Genomic DNA, 15,274 nt, shown 5'->3' with positions numbered 1-15,274 from the left:
ACCTTGGTGTATGCCTGTATGTTATTATATACATTTAATGATCTATTTCTATGTGTGTAGCATTAAGGAACTTCAAACTTTCAGTTGGTTATACAGCCTTGTGTTGTATAATGATAAATACATTTCTTTGATTCCTTGAAATCAATTTACTGGTTGACAATTTATGTTGAGCATGCTATTTAAATGGGATTGAACTTTTGCAACAACTTTATTGCAACACATTTCAGCTTGCGGCCTTCATCAGGGTCATCTTCTTAAAAAGGAGATGTGCCTCTATGCTGGTATAGAAGAGGTCTTAGTGGCATACTTTGAAAAAAGCCTATACAAAGTGCTATGTATATTTGTCTAAAACCCCATTCATTGAGATGAACTGATGAGAAGCCCTCAATAACCCTCGCCATAGGTCAAAAAACATCTCCTCAGATGTTTTTCCCTTGTCTAAGAACACAAAGTTGGACCAGAAATCCTTACACTGAATCATACTTTACTTGTTTTGTAGGGCTGTAATGGTTCATGTATTTGTGCTGGATTTGTAACAAACTCACACTGAACCGTACCCTAAACTGAACTGAACTGTGACTTCTATGTACCATTGCACCCCTTTTGTTTTGGGCCTGCCCATATAATCTATGGGAATATGTCACTTTTGTTCTTTCAGAACAAACAATAATAAACAGGTGTTTTCAGGATGTAACACAGTTGCATGCTGCCTGTGGTGCACAGAGCTGACAGTGATCTTCGCTAACCTGAATACCACACAGCAGTTGCTTATTAATGCTGACAGTCTTTTTGGCAGCTGGCGTCACATCAGTCAGAGTGGAATCAGGAGCATGAAAGGTTGATACTGCACAGTGCAATCCTGTGACCATGTTGGAAAAAATGCAAACATCTCTTGCAATTTGAACTATGCCTTCACGTACACACACACACATTTATGTACACCAACACAAACACACATACTCCTCCAGCGTTTAATCAGGCTGCTAAAGACATTAATGAGCCACAGGCATTTATCGTCCCCCTGAATCTGTCTTATATCAGCTAAGGCCAAAGAGCACTCAATTGTAAGGCGCTCTCTGCTGCTTTGCTTTTCTCTGCAGAAAAGCAGGAAGAACTTTTAATTACCGACTGCTTCGCTCTTGCTTTTGCGACCTTAGTTCATGAAGCAATCACACGGAATAAATGTTCTCCCGAAGGGTGAAGATTAAATCCTTGTTCTCCCAACTGAGACAGCGAAAGGGCATCTGAAATGACATTTCAATTCTCAGGCTTATTTGGTCTACCAATCAGCGATGACCCCAGACAGTACGCTCAAGCTGTGCTCTGATAAGCCTGTCTTTGATGAGCCTGTCATATTGATCCAAGCCTAAGGAAAATATTTGAACTTCAAGCCTGTTTACCTCTCTAACACCCTAGTTAACCTGTCTGCATGGGCTGAGATCATGCTCAATCCAGAGCCTCAGCTGCCAAACGCGCATTAAGTCACAACAGGTGAGCAGACAAAGCACGCACAAGCTGACGATGGTGACAGAGGCTACGCTCCAGATGTTAAAAGGGACTTAGTCTTGTCATCTTTCCTTGTCATCTTCAAATGGCAGGAGGTTCCTCTGTAGCCTGTTGCAATCACATGCATGCCCTTAGGGAGGCTCACATCAATCAAAACTCAAAACCCACATCTGACAAAGAGCTCTCATGAGCCGACAGCTAGGACCCATCAGTTCAGAGTCAATTACTCCATTATATGATAATAAATTTAGTCTGTGCACAATAACAAGTCAACACAGATCATTGGGAAACATATTCAGACCTTCTACTTCAAATGTCAAACTGATCTGTGAGCTGATTGAAGTTTAATGTATGTACACATTTAACAGAAGCAGAAATAATTAAACCTCAGAGGACAGAACCAAAGAACCGAAGAATCTGAGTATTTCTGACTAAATAAAGTTACAAAAATGTAGTTTTATGTGGCCAGCTTTTGAGATATCTGTCCCTGATATTTCATGCAGAACTGTCAACACTTTTCACATAAGACTATTTCCACCACTTCCTAAGAGGGCCTCTTGAGATGGTAGAACTGTCATCTCAAAAACAAAGTGAATTCTGGGCTTACATTCATGAGGTGGCCAGAGACACGACACCAAAGAAGTGCTAATGTTGTGTCTGCTAGATGTGCAATAGGCAGTTGTTTGCCAAAACAGTCTATAATGTGACATTATGTCTGCTATGTATATATGTATGCTATAAGCTCCACAAATAACCTTCTCTACAAATCTAGGTAAATAAATCAATACATGTACACCACCAACAGTAAGTGAGCTAATTTAGGTAAACCAACCCTTTCTAGCTTTTGCTAAAAGCAGGGGAAAAAACATTTTAGAGTGTTTTGGTGGTTTGCTAGTTAAAATGCTTAGATGTTGGATTCATAAGCAGTAAAAATCACCCTTGCTGAATCCAATACACATTATGGGGTTTTCCTGCTACAGCCTTACTCAGTCTGGTGTGACCAGTTGGTCATGGTGGCTAATATTAGGGTTATGGTTAGTTAAAATTCCTATATATAGGCTAAGCTAGTAACTGTTTCTCAGGCTTCAGTCAATGGAGGTTCAACTCAACCAGTGAGAATATGTCTGCCGGCAGAGCAGCTCCGCTTCTGAGAAATATTTGTATAACTAAATTTCATATATACATCTTGCAAATAGATTAGGTATTTTTTCATCTTTTCTCCAACTGCACACGTTTTTCAATTGCCTGTTGTCCAAACCCAGACAGAGCATTGAAATTACCATTTTCCATTCATCTCTGAATGATGGATAGTGCCCCCCTGAGAGAGCCGAGCCAGCCAACAAGTGAGAGGAATACAGATTTTCTGTGAGCAACGTGTTTATGCACTGAAATGTCCCACGAGGTTATTGTGGCACACAATTCACTGACCTTCTGGGTGTCTGTGTCGGCAAAGGTCAGACCAAAGTAGTCTTTCTCCAGCAAGTTGAGGTGCTCACACACCATGTCCATCAGGATCTGTCCTTTGGAGTGTTTCTGCAAAAACAAACACAGATGACACAGCAGTAGTAAAAAGGTCAACATCACTGCAGAAGAAAGCATCAGAAAGATTATCTACTACATTTATGATACTATAAGTGCACAAGAGTCTACTACTGGTATAGCTAGTTTTATCGGGAAAGACTTGGGTCACCAACGCCAGACCCCATTAGACAGCTGCGCTTGCAAAGATTGCTTTCCTGTTTTCTGGGTCTGCACACAATAAAACAGCAGAGCCATTTGGTGTTGTGTCCCAGTCGGTGTACATCAAACACTTGACAGTAAAAATGGCTTGTGAATTGTTGGGGAAGATTGGTCTTTGTACTGTAAGCAGAGATTTCATCTGCTATTGACAGAGTTCAGGGTGACCATTTCAGGAACATTTCTCTTCAGATTCAAGTGACAAGTTCATGTTTTGACATTGAAGGGGGAGTTTCAATGTGGAAGTTAACGTTAGGATGCACAAAGAAACCACACAGTACCAAAAGGAGCCTTTGGCACAGATTAGTGTATCCTTGGTATATAGCCCTGATGCAAGAAGTGTATCAAAATAACCGACTAACTTAGAAGTATTCAGGATCTATCACCTATCACTTGACATATTTGACCATCATAACTGGTCAAATATGTCAAGTGATATTTTCACAATGTCCATTGTTGACACTGTGAGTGCTAGCAGCTTTGTGGAGCTGTATTCAGTGCTTAATGCTGGTGTCAGCATGCTCACAGTGACAATACTCATGTTAAGCGGGTAATGCTTTCTTCGTTCAACCATCTTACTGAGTTGAGTGTTTGTCTGCTAGCATTTGCTTGTTTTTACTAAACACAAAGTACAATGAATGCAGTTGGAAATGTCATTAATTTTTATATGATGATGGCACAAGATGAAAAGTCAGGGGGATACCGAAGACTGTGAAATTTATCCTCTGGGGACAATGAAGATCTGTACCAGACCAAATGTCACTGTAATCCATTTAATAGTTGAAATATTTCAGTCTGAACCAAAGTGCTGGACCATCAGTCGACACTGTCAGGGCTACTGCAATGTATAATTCTAAGTAAGGGAGATAAACCTATATTTATATTCAAATATAGTCTGACGTGTTTTTACCATGGATTTGATTATCTAGTGCCTGTCACACTGGATTGATTGTTATACAATTAAAAAAACTATAGACATCGATTGCCATGGTGGCTCAAAGGTTGGCACACATGCCTCCAAACTTGAAGGTCAAAACCTGGCTGGCCAGACTCTATTGCCTGTGTGGAGTTCTGATATCTACAAAAAAGAATAGCACTAATCGGATTTTAAGTAATTGAATCCCCTTGTACTGAGTATTGATTGATTTGGAATTGAATTAACATGGATGTGAGGGACAAACTTTCTTTGTGATCACTCATTTTAAATGTCAACATAGCGGATCCCACAGCACAGCTGCTGTCATTAACCCGTATTTTTGTTCAATTTGTCAGACAATGTAGAGATCACATAATAACAATTTTATCTGAAGCGCAACAGCTCAGTAATGACTGCTGGTGAAGGTAGTATTCATGAGCCGTGATCAAATTTCACACTACTTCTGAGCCTGACAACAGAAAAATATGTAAACGGAACAACAGCACAGTTACTTACATTGTGCGATTAAAACACGTGATCCTCATCCCGGCGGCACCCGACAGCCCCTCACAGACAACTTCTTCTGTAAATGCACAGTAGAGAGCTGATTTTACATTGTATTTTCTATAACAATTTAGTTCCTTAATATCAGAAGCAGAAAAACCATCAAGGATCATCTCTTCATTCGCCAGTCAGCACAAGCTAAAAGGACATCCTGACTTATTTTGAGAAATCACATCACTTACTGCCCAGGAAGCCAATTTTGCAAAATAATGGTTGTATCAAAAAATGTTTTACTTCATTGATTTCATAGAGCAAATTAAATAATGACATGGGCTCATATGTCACTTTTAAATATAGAACAGAAGTATGTTAATGTTTAGACCACACATTGACAGGCTTATACTCACACACACACACACACAGTGCCTCCTTCCCTGGGGCTTACTTTGCGAGGTGACAGGGAGATGGAGCAAGCAGTTGCCAGGGAAACAGATGCAGTATTATCCCTCTGCTGTCTTGTTTCTTAATATCTCAAGGCTAAGACTTGAAGAAGAGTTTCGCCCTTGCCTCATTATGGGTGAAAGGATGGTAGAGCAACACTTGGGAAGTGCTTATAAGCTCTCATCAAGTTAGTCAGCATGTCACCAACAGAATCGTTGCCACTGTAAAGCAGGTATGCAGTATTATATCAACAGCAGCCAGCAAAATTAAATAAACAAATCAGCATGTGGAGTCTTAATAATCCATGACAGAGGTGATCCAGCCTATCCACTCTCTGCTCTGGAGCAATTAAATATTCAACTGTTCAATAATGATCTCTACATTGCCACCTGAATGGACACCTAAGACAGAATCTTGGCAATGGAAAAAGACAATTAACCACTCAATTCCACCCCAAATAGCCCTGTTCTGCACATCGGCCCGGCCATGCTTGACCATGCATAGTCGAGCAGATCACACCCCTGTGAGCAGATGGGGAGACTGGGTGAGAGAAGTGGATAAGGGCGTGTTGCCTCCACTCCTGCCTGAGGACCACGGGGAGGCTCAGCCACGCATCCATGACAAGAGACTTAATTAACCCATGAATGTGGCACCTCCTCCAGGGAGAGCGCTCCCGAAGTGTGGCCTGCCCTCTCGCAACGCTGTTATTACCAACTCCTGGAAGCATGAGGGAGGTTGGGATATTTCAGGCATGAAGTTCCACCCCAGCAATTAAAGACAGGAAGCGAGAGCAAGCCTGCCAATGACCTGGAGGTCCAAGGCTCTCACCAAACTAGAATTTTAAAAAGCATGGACTGACAAGAGACGCTCTGTACAGCCTTCATTGGCAAATGTCTGGCAGTGCTGCGAGGGTGGGCGGATATTCAGGAAGAGCACTTAAGACACAAAAGCTTTCATAACCATAATGTGAACTATTGTTGTGGTGTGGAAAAGGTCCAAAGGTATTTCTGAATGTTTTCACAGCGCTGAGAGAGAGGTTGGTGCAAGTGTAGCATTCCTGATATTCTTACCTCACACATAAAAAGAGCCCTCCCCCCAACACACACACACGCAAAGTTCCATGCACTTGTGGATAAGTATCCTAAGGGGTGGTTCATAATAACATTGCCCTTCTATTTTCTCCTTGGTTGCACCTGGCTTGCAACTATGTAATAACTATAGATTTCCAAGCACCCTGTTAGCGGCCTGTGCTGAAGGCTTTTATTGGACAAAAGTGATATCCTCTGACCCCCTTTTTTTATATTAATGCCAATACAAAATCAGCATTTATTCCAAAACAAGAGTATTTTGATACCTTAGTAAGGGGAATATAAACATGATTTAACCCCTTTTTTTCCATTTGACAAAATACAGTATAGCAAAGCACCCAATGGTTCAGTGTTTAAGAGTCACTTAACTCATTTTACACATGAAAATGAATTAACTTCTCACAAGGAGTACTGCTCAAGCTAAATAAAACAGATAATGTCTTATGTGGTTCTAGAGGAGCTTTCTGAAATTGAATAATAATAACCCTGATCCCTTAGATTTGGACTGAGGCTTACATTTTTTGATTAGATTTAGTAGATTTCAGTTGAGTCATTTACCTTGGTGAGTCTAATGAAACAGTACTGAGTACTGAGGAAGGTGATTTGATGAACCATCTGTCTATCACAGACGAACTTCAACCAATCAGATCAATGAACCATATAACGTAGTCAAACCTTTGCCGAAGCCAGTCGGGAGAGGAGCGGACAAATCTTTTCTTTTCCATCAAGAAAAGTCCTCAGTGGCGTTCTTTGCTCTTCTTCCAATGAAGAAATACTCTCCAGTTCTGACATAACTGATGCTAGCAGCATCTACAATGCTAACCTCTTTAGGTTAGTTGAATGGTCTCAACCAAAGCATATAGCTTGAAGATTAGCAAAATGGATTCTTGTGTGATCTCATGAGTCCAACTGCCTTGCAAGGTTATCTGTTCACATCAGCGTTGGTTTATATTAACCTAACCCTGAGTATAACCAAGTAGCTTATGTTGCCTAAATGTAACAACACATTAACCATAAATGTGGCAGAAAACAGTCATGTAAAATAATTCACACATAATGTGAATAATCACTTTTTTTGCATGGCATTGACGCTGTTTTTCTACTGCCAAAGGTGCCAGATTAGAACGCTAAAATGGGTCGTACTGAAAGGCAATAGCCTATATTCTCAATTAGGTTGGACAACTTGTTGTGATACACAGGCACTTCCACTGGTACTCAAAAAGAACTATAGTTACACCCAGCAGTACTCATGAACATGCACAGTATGTCTCCAGTCCTAGTCCATGCTGCACCAGACAGAAGTCTTGCTGAAGTAATGCAGAGGCAGAGCTGTGACACAGGCTGCTACCAAATAGCCCAGACAGAAGCCGGATTTAAACTCTGTCATCACAGGTACAGAGAGAGTGTTTCCAGACAGACGTATCATGTCCTAGATTTTGAGAAAGTTGAGCTTAAACAAGAAATAGCTTAAGATATTGCAGCACAGTCCACAGCATCTCCACAGTCAAATAATTTGAAATGAATTCCTTCTACCACAACACTGTAAAATATATAATAGAAGGAAAGATAGACCTCTTCTGCCAGAGGTGTATGCTGCTGCTAGTCATAAAAGCTCCAAAAGCTCCAGCTCCAGTTTTCGGTGCACTTATCTAAGGCAATGGACTTACATCTATCTCTTTTCTCCACTCTTTTGCAATTTCTTTTTTCAGAAAATGGGAAATGTCCTTTTTCACACTGCTGGATAATGACAACACATATCTTGTGTGGAATGAAGTCTTTCATACTGCATACTTTTTTTGTGCCACTGTTTGTATTACCAAAATGTGCAACATTGCTTTGGCTTTGACCTCCTGGTGAGCTCTCAGAGCGGAACCCTCTCTTTTATTCTCTTTGCCTGTTTTATCTGCTCTCTGCAGCACTGTACAACACACACAACTGCCTTCAGAGGAAAATAAAATAAATAAAGAATGTTGCTTTTTAACAGTTTGTTCAAAGCATATTAAGGTTAATTCTCAAAAACATGTAACCACAAATTGCCTTCCATCATGCATACCTCAATTTCTCCTTCGTACTCGGAGGTGTCCAGCAGGGTCACTTTGAAGGGGGTGGTTTTAAGTCGTTTGGAGCCTTTCTGGGGAGATTTGAGGTTTTTGTTTGGGGACATCTTCTCAGACATGTCATCTGTTTCTCTGTGTTCGTCCAGATGCTTGGAGTTCTGTTCCTTAACACATAAATAATAAAACAAAGGCAGTCAAAAGACACAGTTACGGATTTCATCTGGCATCACTGATACCTGAGCAGATATTTGAAACACTTAAAATACTTTAAGGTACTCTATCAATATCAGGACAGTGCCATAAGATTATGTTCTTTGATGACAATGGCCTAAGGAAAAGCCAGTGGTGGAGAGTCAGCACTGTGGCTTTAATAAATATTGGATTTTAGGCACTGAAAAACAGACAGTATAATCTGATCTACTAGAAACTGCATTGAATTCCAGTTAATAGACCAATCACTGAATTACAAGACAAAAGAGAAATCTGAAATAAAATATTAACACAGCAGCCATTAGTGATGCTATCCCTAGACATACTTCATAGCCTCTTCAGTCTCTTTGGAACAAGTCTCTGCTTCAGACCAGGCAAAACTGCTGCAACATCAAGAAATACTGTAAGTTGATGAATCCAGATAAACCTCTTAATGATCAGTGTCATCCTCATTATCTACAAGACCCTAAGGCCTGTTGTAAAAGAGGCAATATGAACAAATGAACTCTAGTTTTTCTGCCATGTAATGATATTCTCAGCACAATAAAACACAAGCGTTGGAGCCAGTTGCATCTGCTCTTCACACGTTACACCTTGTTTTAAGCTAATTTTAACTTTTAAGATTATTCTCGAATTAGAACTGCTTGCACAACAAAGATATATAAACGCAGTTCTCACACAGACACAAATTGAACTTGTTAGTAATTATTTACATGCAGTATTTGCCACGTGTGACTGCTGCTAGCTAACTGAAAACAGACACAATTAACGTAAGCCTATACCGTTTAGACTGAAGAGCAAAGAAACAAATATGGAATATGGTCGACATATCTGATCTGAGACTTGATAAAATGCTTTTTAATAATGATTTAAACGTGATTTAAAAAATGTATTTCACAAAAATGATAAACATGCCTCAAAATGTTGTGCTAACAACATCAAGACTAAATAGCATTGGCTAGGTTACCATATTAAACTGCATGAATACTATTAAGTCTCAAACTATTTCTATGAATACATAAAGTCAGGCTTATATTTACAAAGGGCTGTCAGTTAAGTTTCATGTATCATTACACCCCTTAAACTGTTATTTTTTACAGATTGCAAAGTTGAAAGTAGTATTTCTTACTAAGAACTTAGGAAGGACTTCCCACATAAACTTCATACTGGATTAATGAATAGCAGGTGCAACTCAATCAAAGTGGAACTTTAGAAACCCATTACAACTTAACTTACATTATAACTTACAATACTAACTAAAAGCTAATAGTTCCAGTATGTATACTTTCTACAACCACTGGGAAGTCTGTGGCTTTAGCAGTGATCCATTTGTGCAGTTAGGGCCGTGCTGACCTGTTTGGCCATCTTGATGTCCGAAGCGGAGTCCTGCATGCCTGCTACTGCTCCCTGCTGTCTGGGAGGACTGCTATCCTGCTCTCTTCACCTCCAACTCAGGGCCTGCCTCTGTCGCTTCAACAAAGTAACACCAACCTGAGAAGAGACAAGAACACAGCAAAAAAGTTCTTCAAAATGCCATGTCAAAAGCATTAATGCATGCTTTCTTTCAGAATCAAAAGAGCTGAGATGACAGCAGGCGCTGCAGAAAATTCAGAACACGAAAGCATTCACCCAAAAACAATAACAGCACTAGAGCCAGGATCACACCTTCATTACAAATTCTGAAAGCTCTAGCTTCTTGATACAACACATTTTCCACAGACATAATTCACCTTGCCGTCAAGGACATTTACTTTAATTACAAAATCCCTCACTGAGCCAGATAATGATCAGCTATTTAAGCAAGACAAGCTCCAGCACTAAGATGACGATTACCAAAAAAAAAGAATTAGTGAATTAGGCCATGAGCGCTACCGTCAGTGCTCATGGCTATCAACAGTGCATTCCTTCAGTCACAAAGGTGTTAAACCGAAAAAATTGACAAGAGTACAAGCACTCATCCATGAGTGGATATGGATGCGTGTAATGCTCCAGTCTGTATCGCTCCATGGTGCAATGGACTGTGTTACTGCCTAAAAGGCATATCAGATATAGTAGCATATATAAGCTCACATCTTAATGTTCTCTTTGATTTGGCTAATAAAAATATTTTCAGGCACAACACAAAGATGCACACATTACAGTGTAGAAGAGGTACTTTGTTTGAGTTGTATAGTATAATGTGTCATTATTCTTTGAGTGTTGTCATTTTCTTTGGTGTGAAGCCATTTTCCCGCAGCCTACCTCACTGACTTCTTCTTTACTTTGGCAATTTATACATTCATCTGGAGATCTGTTGGACTTTTTTGCCTTCAGTTGCAGGTTATGTGTGGGTGGACTGAACAGCTGAAAAGTACAGTGCAGCCAGTTTTGTCAGTTGAGAGAGGTGTGTACTGTAAGCATGTCCAAACAGGAGCTCACTGAAAAGATATTAAAAATATGTGACAAAATTAAGTGGGTCTTTTCACATGGACACTGCTGGATCAGTTTTTTATTTTATAAACAGGCCACAGTGTTATATTTAGAAATAAAGTATGTTAAAGCAATAGTTTGTCATTCTGGGAAATGTGTGTATTTGCTTTTTGTTGCTGAGAGTTAGACGATAAGATATAACTCTCATATCTGTCTGGTATGGGGCTACAGCTAGGCAATGGTTAGCTTAGCTAATATCATAAGAGCTAGAAACAGGAGGTAAACAGCTGGGTGGTCTCTGTCCAAAGGTAACCACCAACCAGCATCTCTTACATTCACTAATTAACATGTTATATGTTGTTTGTTTAATTCGTATAAAGTCTGGGCTCATTGCCTTACAACCTCACAGCGACAACAGGACTTCTTGTTTTAACTTTGGTTTTCGTATGGATTAAAAAAATGATATATGTAATGTGAATTAGTGAGCTTTTGAGGTGCTAGTGGCTGGATTTTTGTAGCTTCAGACAGAGCCAGGCTAGAAGTTTCCCCCTGTTTCCAGTCTTTATGCTAAGCTAAGCTAAGTGCACTATTTTTACAATTAGCCAAAGAAAAACGTAGGTTTAAAATGACATCCATCTTATAGTATGATATCTGATATGATATATGATGATTTAAGGACTGTACTCTTCACTTCAAATAAAATGCAGATTTATTCGGTTTGCATGGTAATTTAATACCTGAGTCATGTTTGTTAGAAAAGTATTTGTTCAGAGGAAAGTTTTGTGTAATAATTTAAACGCTTATCTGACAAGGCTTGTTTTGCTACTGCAACTGTATTTTATGTCTTATAAGCCCACATGGGCAGGGAACTTTTATGTGCAACATAGTGTGCATTACATTGTTGTCTGTTAAGGAGAGACTGGCTTCTCTGCCTCCGCCACAATAGATTTCTCCCTGTATGGTTGTAAAATGTCAGTGGAAAGTGAATTAAAAATGAAGCCTTTGCTCTGTGATACCAATGACACAAAGACATTACTGTGAATTATACGAATACACAGAAAATTTCCCGCTGTTAAAATCCATTCAAGAAGCTACCATCAAAATACAAAGTACCCTGTGGATAGATAGTTTTGTGTTCCAGAGTGGATTGTATTATAACCTAAGATGAGAAAGATGCTTATGACCCTTGAACATGTTCTTCTGTGACCTTTTACGAAAGAAAGACAAGGTACATAATGTGAGAACATATATCCTCAGTGGGATCCGGAGTATGGCCTGTGTATTTTTTCCCTAGTTCCCTAGACAATACTCCAGGACCTTGTATATAATCCGGTCAGTATATGACCCTGGAGGTCTCTATGCCCACGAGCACCAAATCATATCAACATATTGCACCCGGGAGTTGTGGGCAATCATGGCTGACGACTGTGGCAGTAACACAACCGGTTCACACTGGTTCAGAGAAGAGACCCCCCCCCGCCCACTTCCCAGCTAGGGAAGGTCTTGACATAATTTGCACGTGGTTAAAGGAGTGTGAAACCGCCCCCTCCCCCCCCTCACTCCTCCTCCTCCATCTCCTCTACTGTGCTATCACAACTGTCCCATTACTTACAATCACAGTGATTTGACAGAAATGAATTCCCTTCCTTGGGGACAAAAATGAAGCATGCAATGGTATGTCCACTCAGGGCCTCATTTCTCTCTTGCAGTCTCATCCAGCTGGGCACTGAACAATAGGTTGCTAAATCAATTTTCCCTCACTGGCTGAATCGTGGATTTGACTGCCAAGTAAACTTCCTGATTGGAGAGGAAAAGCTCCGCCGGGTATCGTGTCCTGATGGCGAAGGAACAAAACACTCAGCGCCGCCATGTCTTTCTGTTATCGCGTACGCCTCCCGGTCCGATTCAGTCAAGCTGAAAATAACGAGCGCCTCCCCTGTGTGCATTACAGGTGCACACTTTCTCATTCTGTCCAAGTCAAACAGAAGCTGACGTCCCCCCTCACTTAACATCCATCTGGGCTACATGACACAACGCATTCATCTACAGCCCTGTGTGTGCATATACCCCGGCTGTGCTGTGTTCACATCAACAAATTATCTGAAAACAGCTCCAGTCTAACCATTTCTGGTCCCCACTGTGGGTATATTTCACTTCGGTTCTGAACACATTAACGAGCACACAGCCAACCGTGACACATTTTCTAACCATACCCAAATCGATAGTTACTGTGTTACTGAAGTGGTCATAAAAGATTTGTACAATACATGTCAGCCAGTAATGAAAAAGCCCTTCGAGGACACATGCACTCACGTACACACAATACGCAAATACAAATCACATGTGGTAAATGGGTTCCCTCATTGAGACGTCTTCTCATGAAATCAGATTAATTGCCCAATTAATACAGATTGATGTCATGGAGCGAGGCAGCAGAGCCCTGCAAATGCTTTAATTTCCTGTAACAGACCATTACTCGCAATCGCCTCTGTCGACCCTCCGAACGACACCTCTACAGAGGAGAAGAAAGCACCATGCAGTGCAGGGATACACTCTGTGTTTCCTTTGTTGTGCATCGTGTGCAGTTCACTGACAATGTCTGTCTTTGATATCTGTCATCAGTAATAATGATTCATCACAGAGAAAAGCACATTGTTTCCTTGGAGGGTTATGAAACGCCACTCTAACAAGCACAGCCTTTTCCCTTGTTTCTCCTGCTTCTTTCTCATTCTCCTCATTCTCATCAGATGTAAGCTTTAATCTAAGTGAGGCAAGTGGAGGGAGAGTGAGAGACTGAGCGCGCATGTCCGTGGAAGAGAACTGGCTCAGCTCCTAGATGCAGTTGCCATGGTAACAGCATAGAGTACTCTTTTGTTTCACACACCCGATCGTCTCTCTACTCAGGAGTGACACAGAAGCAGGGAGACGAACCAAACAAGGAGGGAAGATAAGAGGCCAAAAGATGAGGCGGCCAGAAAGACAGAAGGATCAAGGATAAACTGAAAAGATAAGGAATGACAAGAGGGAGGAAATAAGCTGATGTGGCATCGCGACTCAGAGGGAATGTCACATAGCCTCCCCTCATGTTAGCGGTGGAGGAGCTGCACACAGCTGCACACAGCTGCACGCAGGGATGGATGGAGACTTAGAAGCAGAGATGCAGGCCGCTGCTGCTGCTAACCTCCCTCTACCAGCAAACATAACCTGCTCCTCATCTGAGCCCTTACAGTGCACCGTCATCATTACTTGGCCAATACACAACTCTAATTCCACTGTACAATCCATCAGCTCTGTGGTCTTAATCAAATTTAGCCATTAGCATGCACTGAGCACACAATGCAGTCGAGTAATCACAAAGAGCGCCGCACTGGCAAAGGAGAAAGACAGAACAAAATAGCGACTACAGTGTATCCCCTTACTAGCCTGTGAATTATTTGCAATATAGCCATGTGAGTGAACACACAGGTCTGCAGCTACAGCAATCATTCAGGACTTGTGTGTTGAGCTTGTAGTTTAAAGTTAGAGTCGCGTTAGCAGAGCACTCAACTCAACAACAACTGGTTGTAAATGATGTACAGGGATAGAGGAATGTGGTCAGTGTGAGACCAAATTATTGATGAGTACAAAAAATGTACAGTATCTCTGTTGGATGGTGAAGCAATAGTGATGGTATACTGGAGATAAAGTGATCTTAGATTACAGGCATAGAAAGCTAAAGTCCTGTCCCACTCCAGGGCTTGAGTTCAAATGCAGTTACAAAGTGGAAGAAGTTATTTCAATTGTCCAGGTTTCCAGGGATAAAACTGTTTATTTTCTACAAAGACTATGTTAGGTAAATGATAGTTGGAGCACCTCCAAGGCTTGGATGGATATGAAACTCTTCTGGTTCAAACAAAACGTCCACCCTACAAGCTTAAAACGCCATTGTGTGCATTGCTAACAGAAAGCTCAAGTTAACTGTACTCTTTGTAGAAACATGATAATACGTTCATTCAGTCTACATTCAATTTTGGATGATTTCATCAACGATGGCGCTGTGTTTTCTTCCCAGTTCCAAAAAAAGCATTTAGAATTTTCTGACATGTGCATCTGATTATCTTCATCAGAGGCTGAGACTCTACGTATTTAGAGCAGACTGCCATACCAAACTTATGTAAACAAGACCAGGCTTGGGGAGTGTAATCCATTACAGTTACAGAAGATTATATTGGGTAAAAACAGGGATTGTTTAATCCATTTTTCCTTTTCTTTTCTAAGGTTACATTGTTCTGTTCTCTTATAGAATACACTTCTGATTAACATTTCTTTTCTGTATTTTTATTTTTTTGGGGGGAGCTTTTATGGCCTTTATGATGCAGCAAAGGGCCGCAGGTCGGATTTGAACCCGCTGCAGCAAGGACTCAGCC

The 15,274-nt window shown here is 40.7% G+C and overlaps 1 protein-coding gene across 5 annotated transcripts in view; it reads right to left on the bottom strand.

Annotated features, from left to right (window-relative positions):
* The window catches only part of LOC118328286 (band 4.1-like protein 1), a 77,936-nt gene that overhangs the window by 26,919 nt on the left and 35,743 nt on the right, over positions 1–15,274 (bottom strand). For all 5 annotated transcript variants that reach the window (XM_035661941.1, XM_035661940.1, XM_035661942.1 and 2 more), the window contains exons 2-4: positions 9,813–9,950; positions 8,246–8,413; positions 2,935–3,039 (exon numbers count right to left, since the gene is read on the bottom strand). In XM_035661941.1, coding sequence (XP_035517834.1) covers positions 2,935–3,039; positions 8,246–8,413; positions 9,813–9,851 — 312 coding nt within the window. In that variant the 5' untranslated portion in view covers positions 9,852–9,950. The remainder of the gene's footprint in view (positions 1–2,934; positions 3,040–8,245; positions 8,414–9,812; positions 9,951–15,274) is intronic.

Source organism: Morone saxatilis, unplaced genomic scaffold (assembly GCF_004916995.1).
Source record: "Morone saxatilis isolate NCDOM2014 unplaced genomic scaffold, NCSU_SB_2.0 Contig18, whole genome shotgun sequence".
NCBI classification, from domain to species: domain Eukaryota; kingdom Metazoa; phylum Chordata; class Actinopteri; family Moronidae; genus Morone; species Morone saxatilis.
Note: the sequence above shows the minus strand (reverse complement) of the source record. Positions and strands in the feature narration are given on the sequence as shown.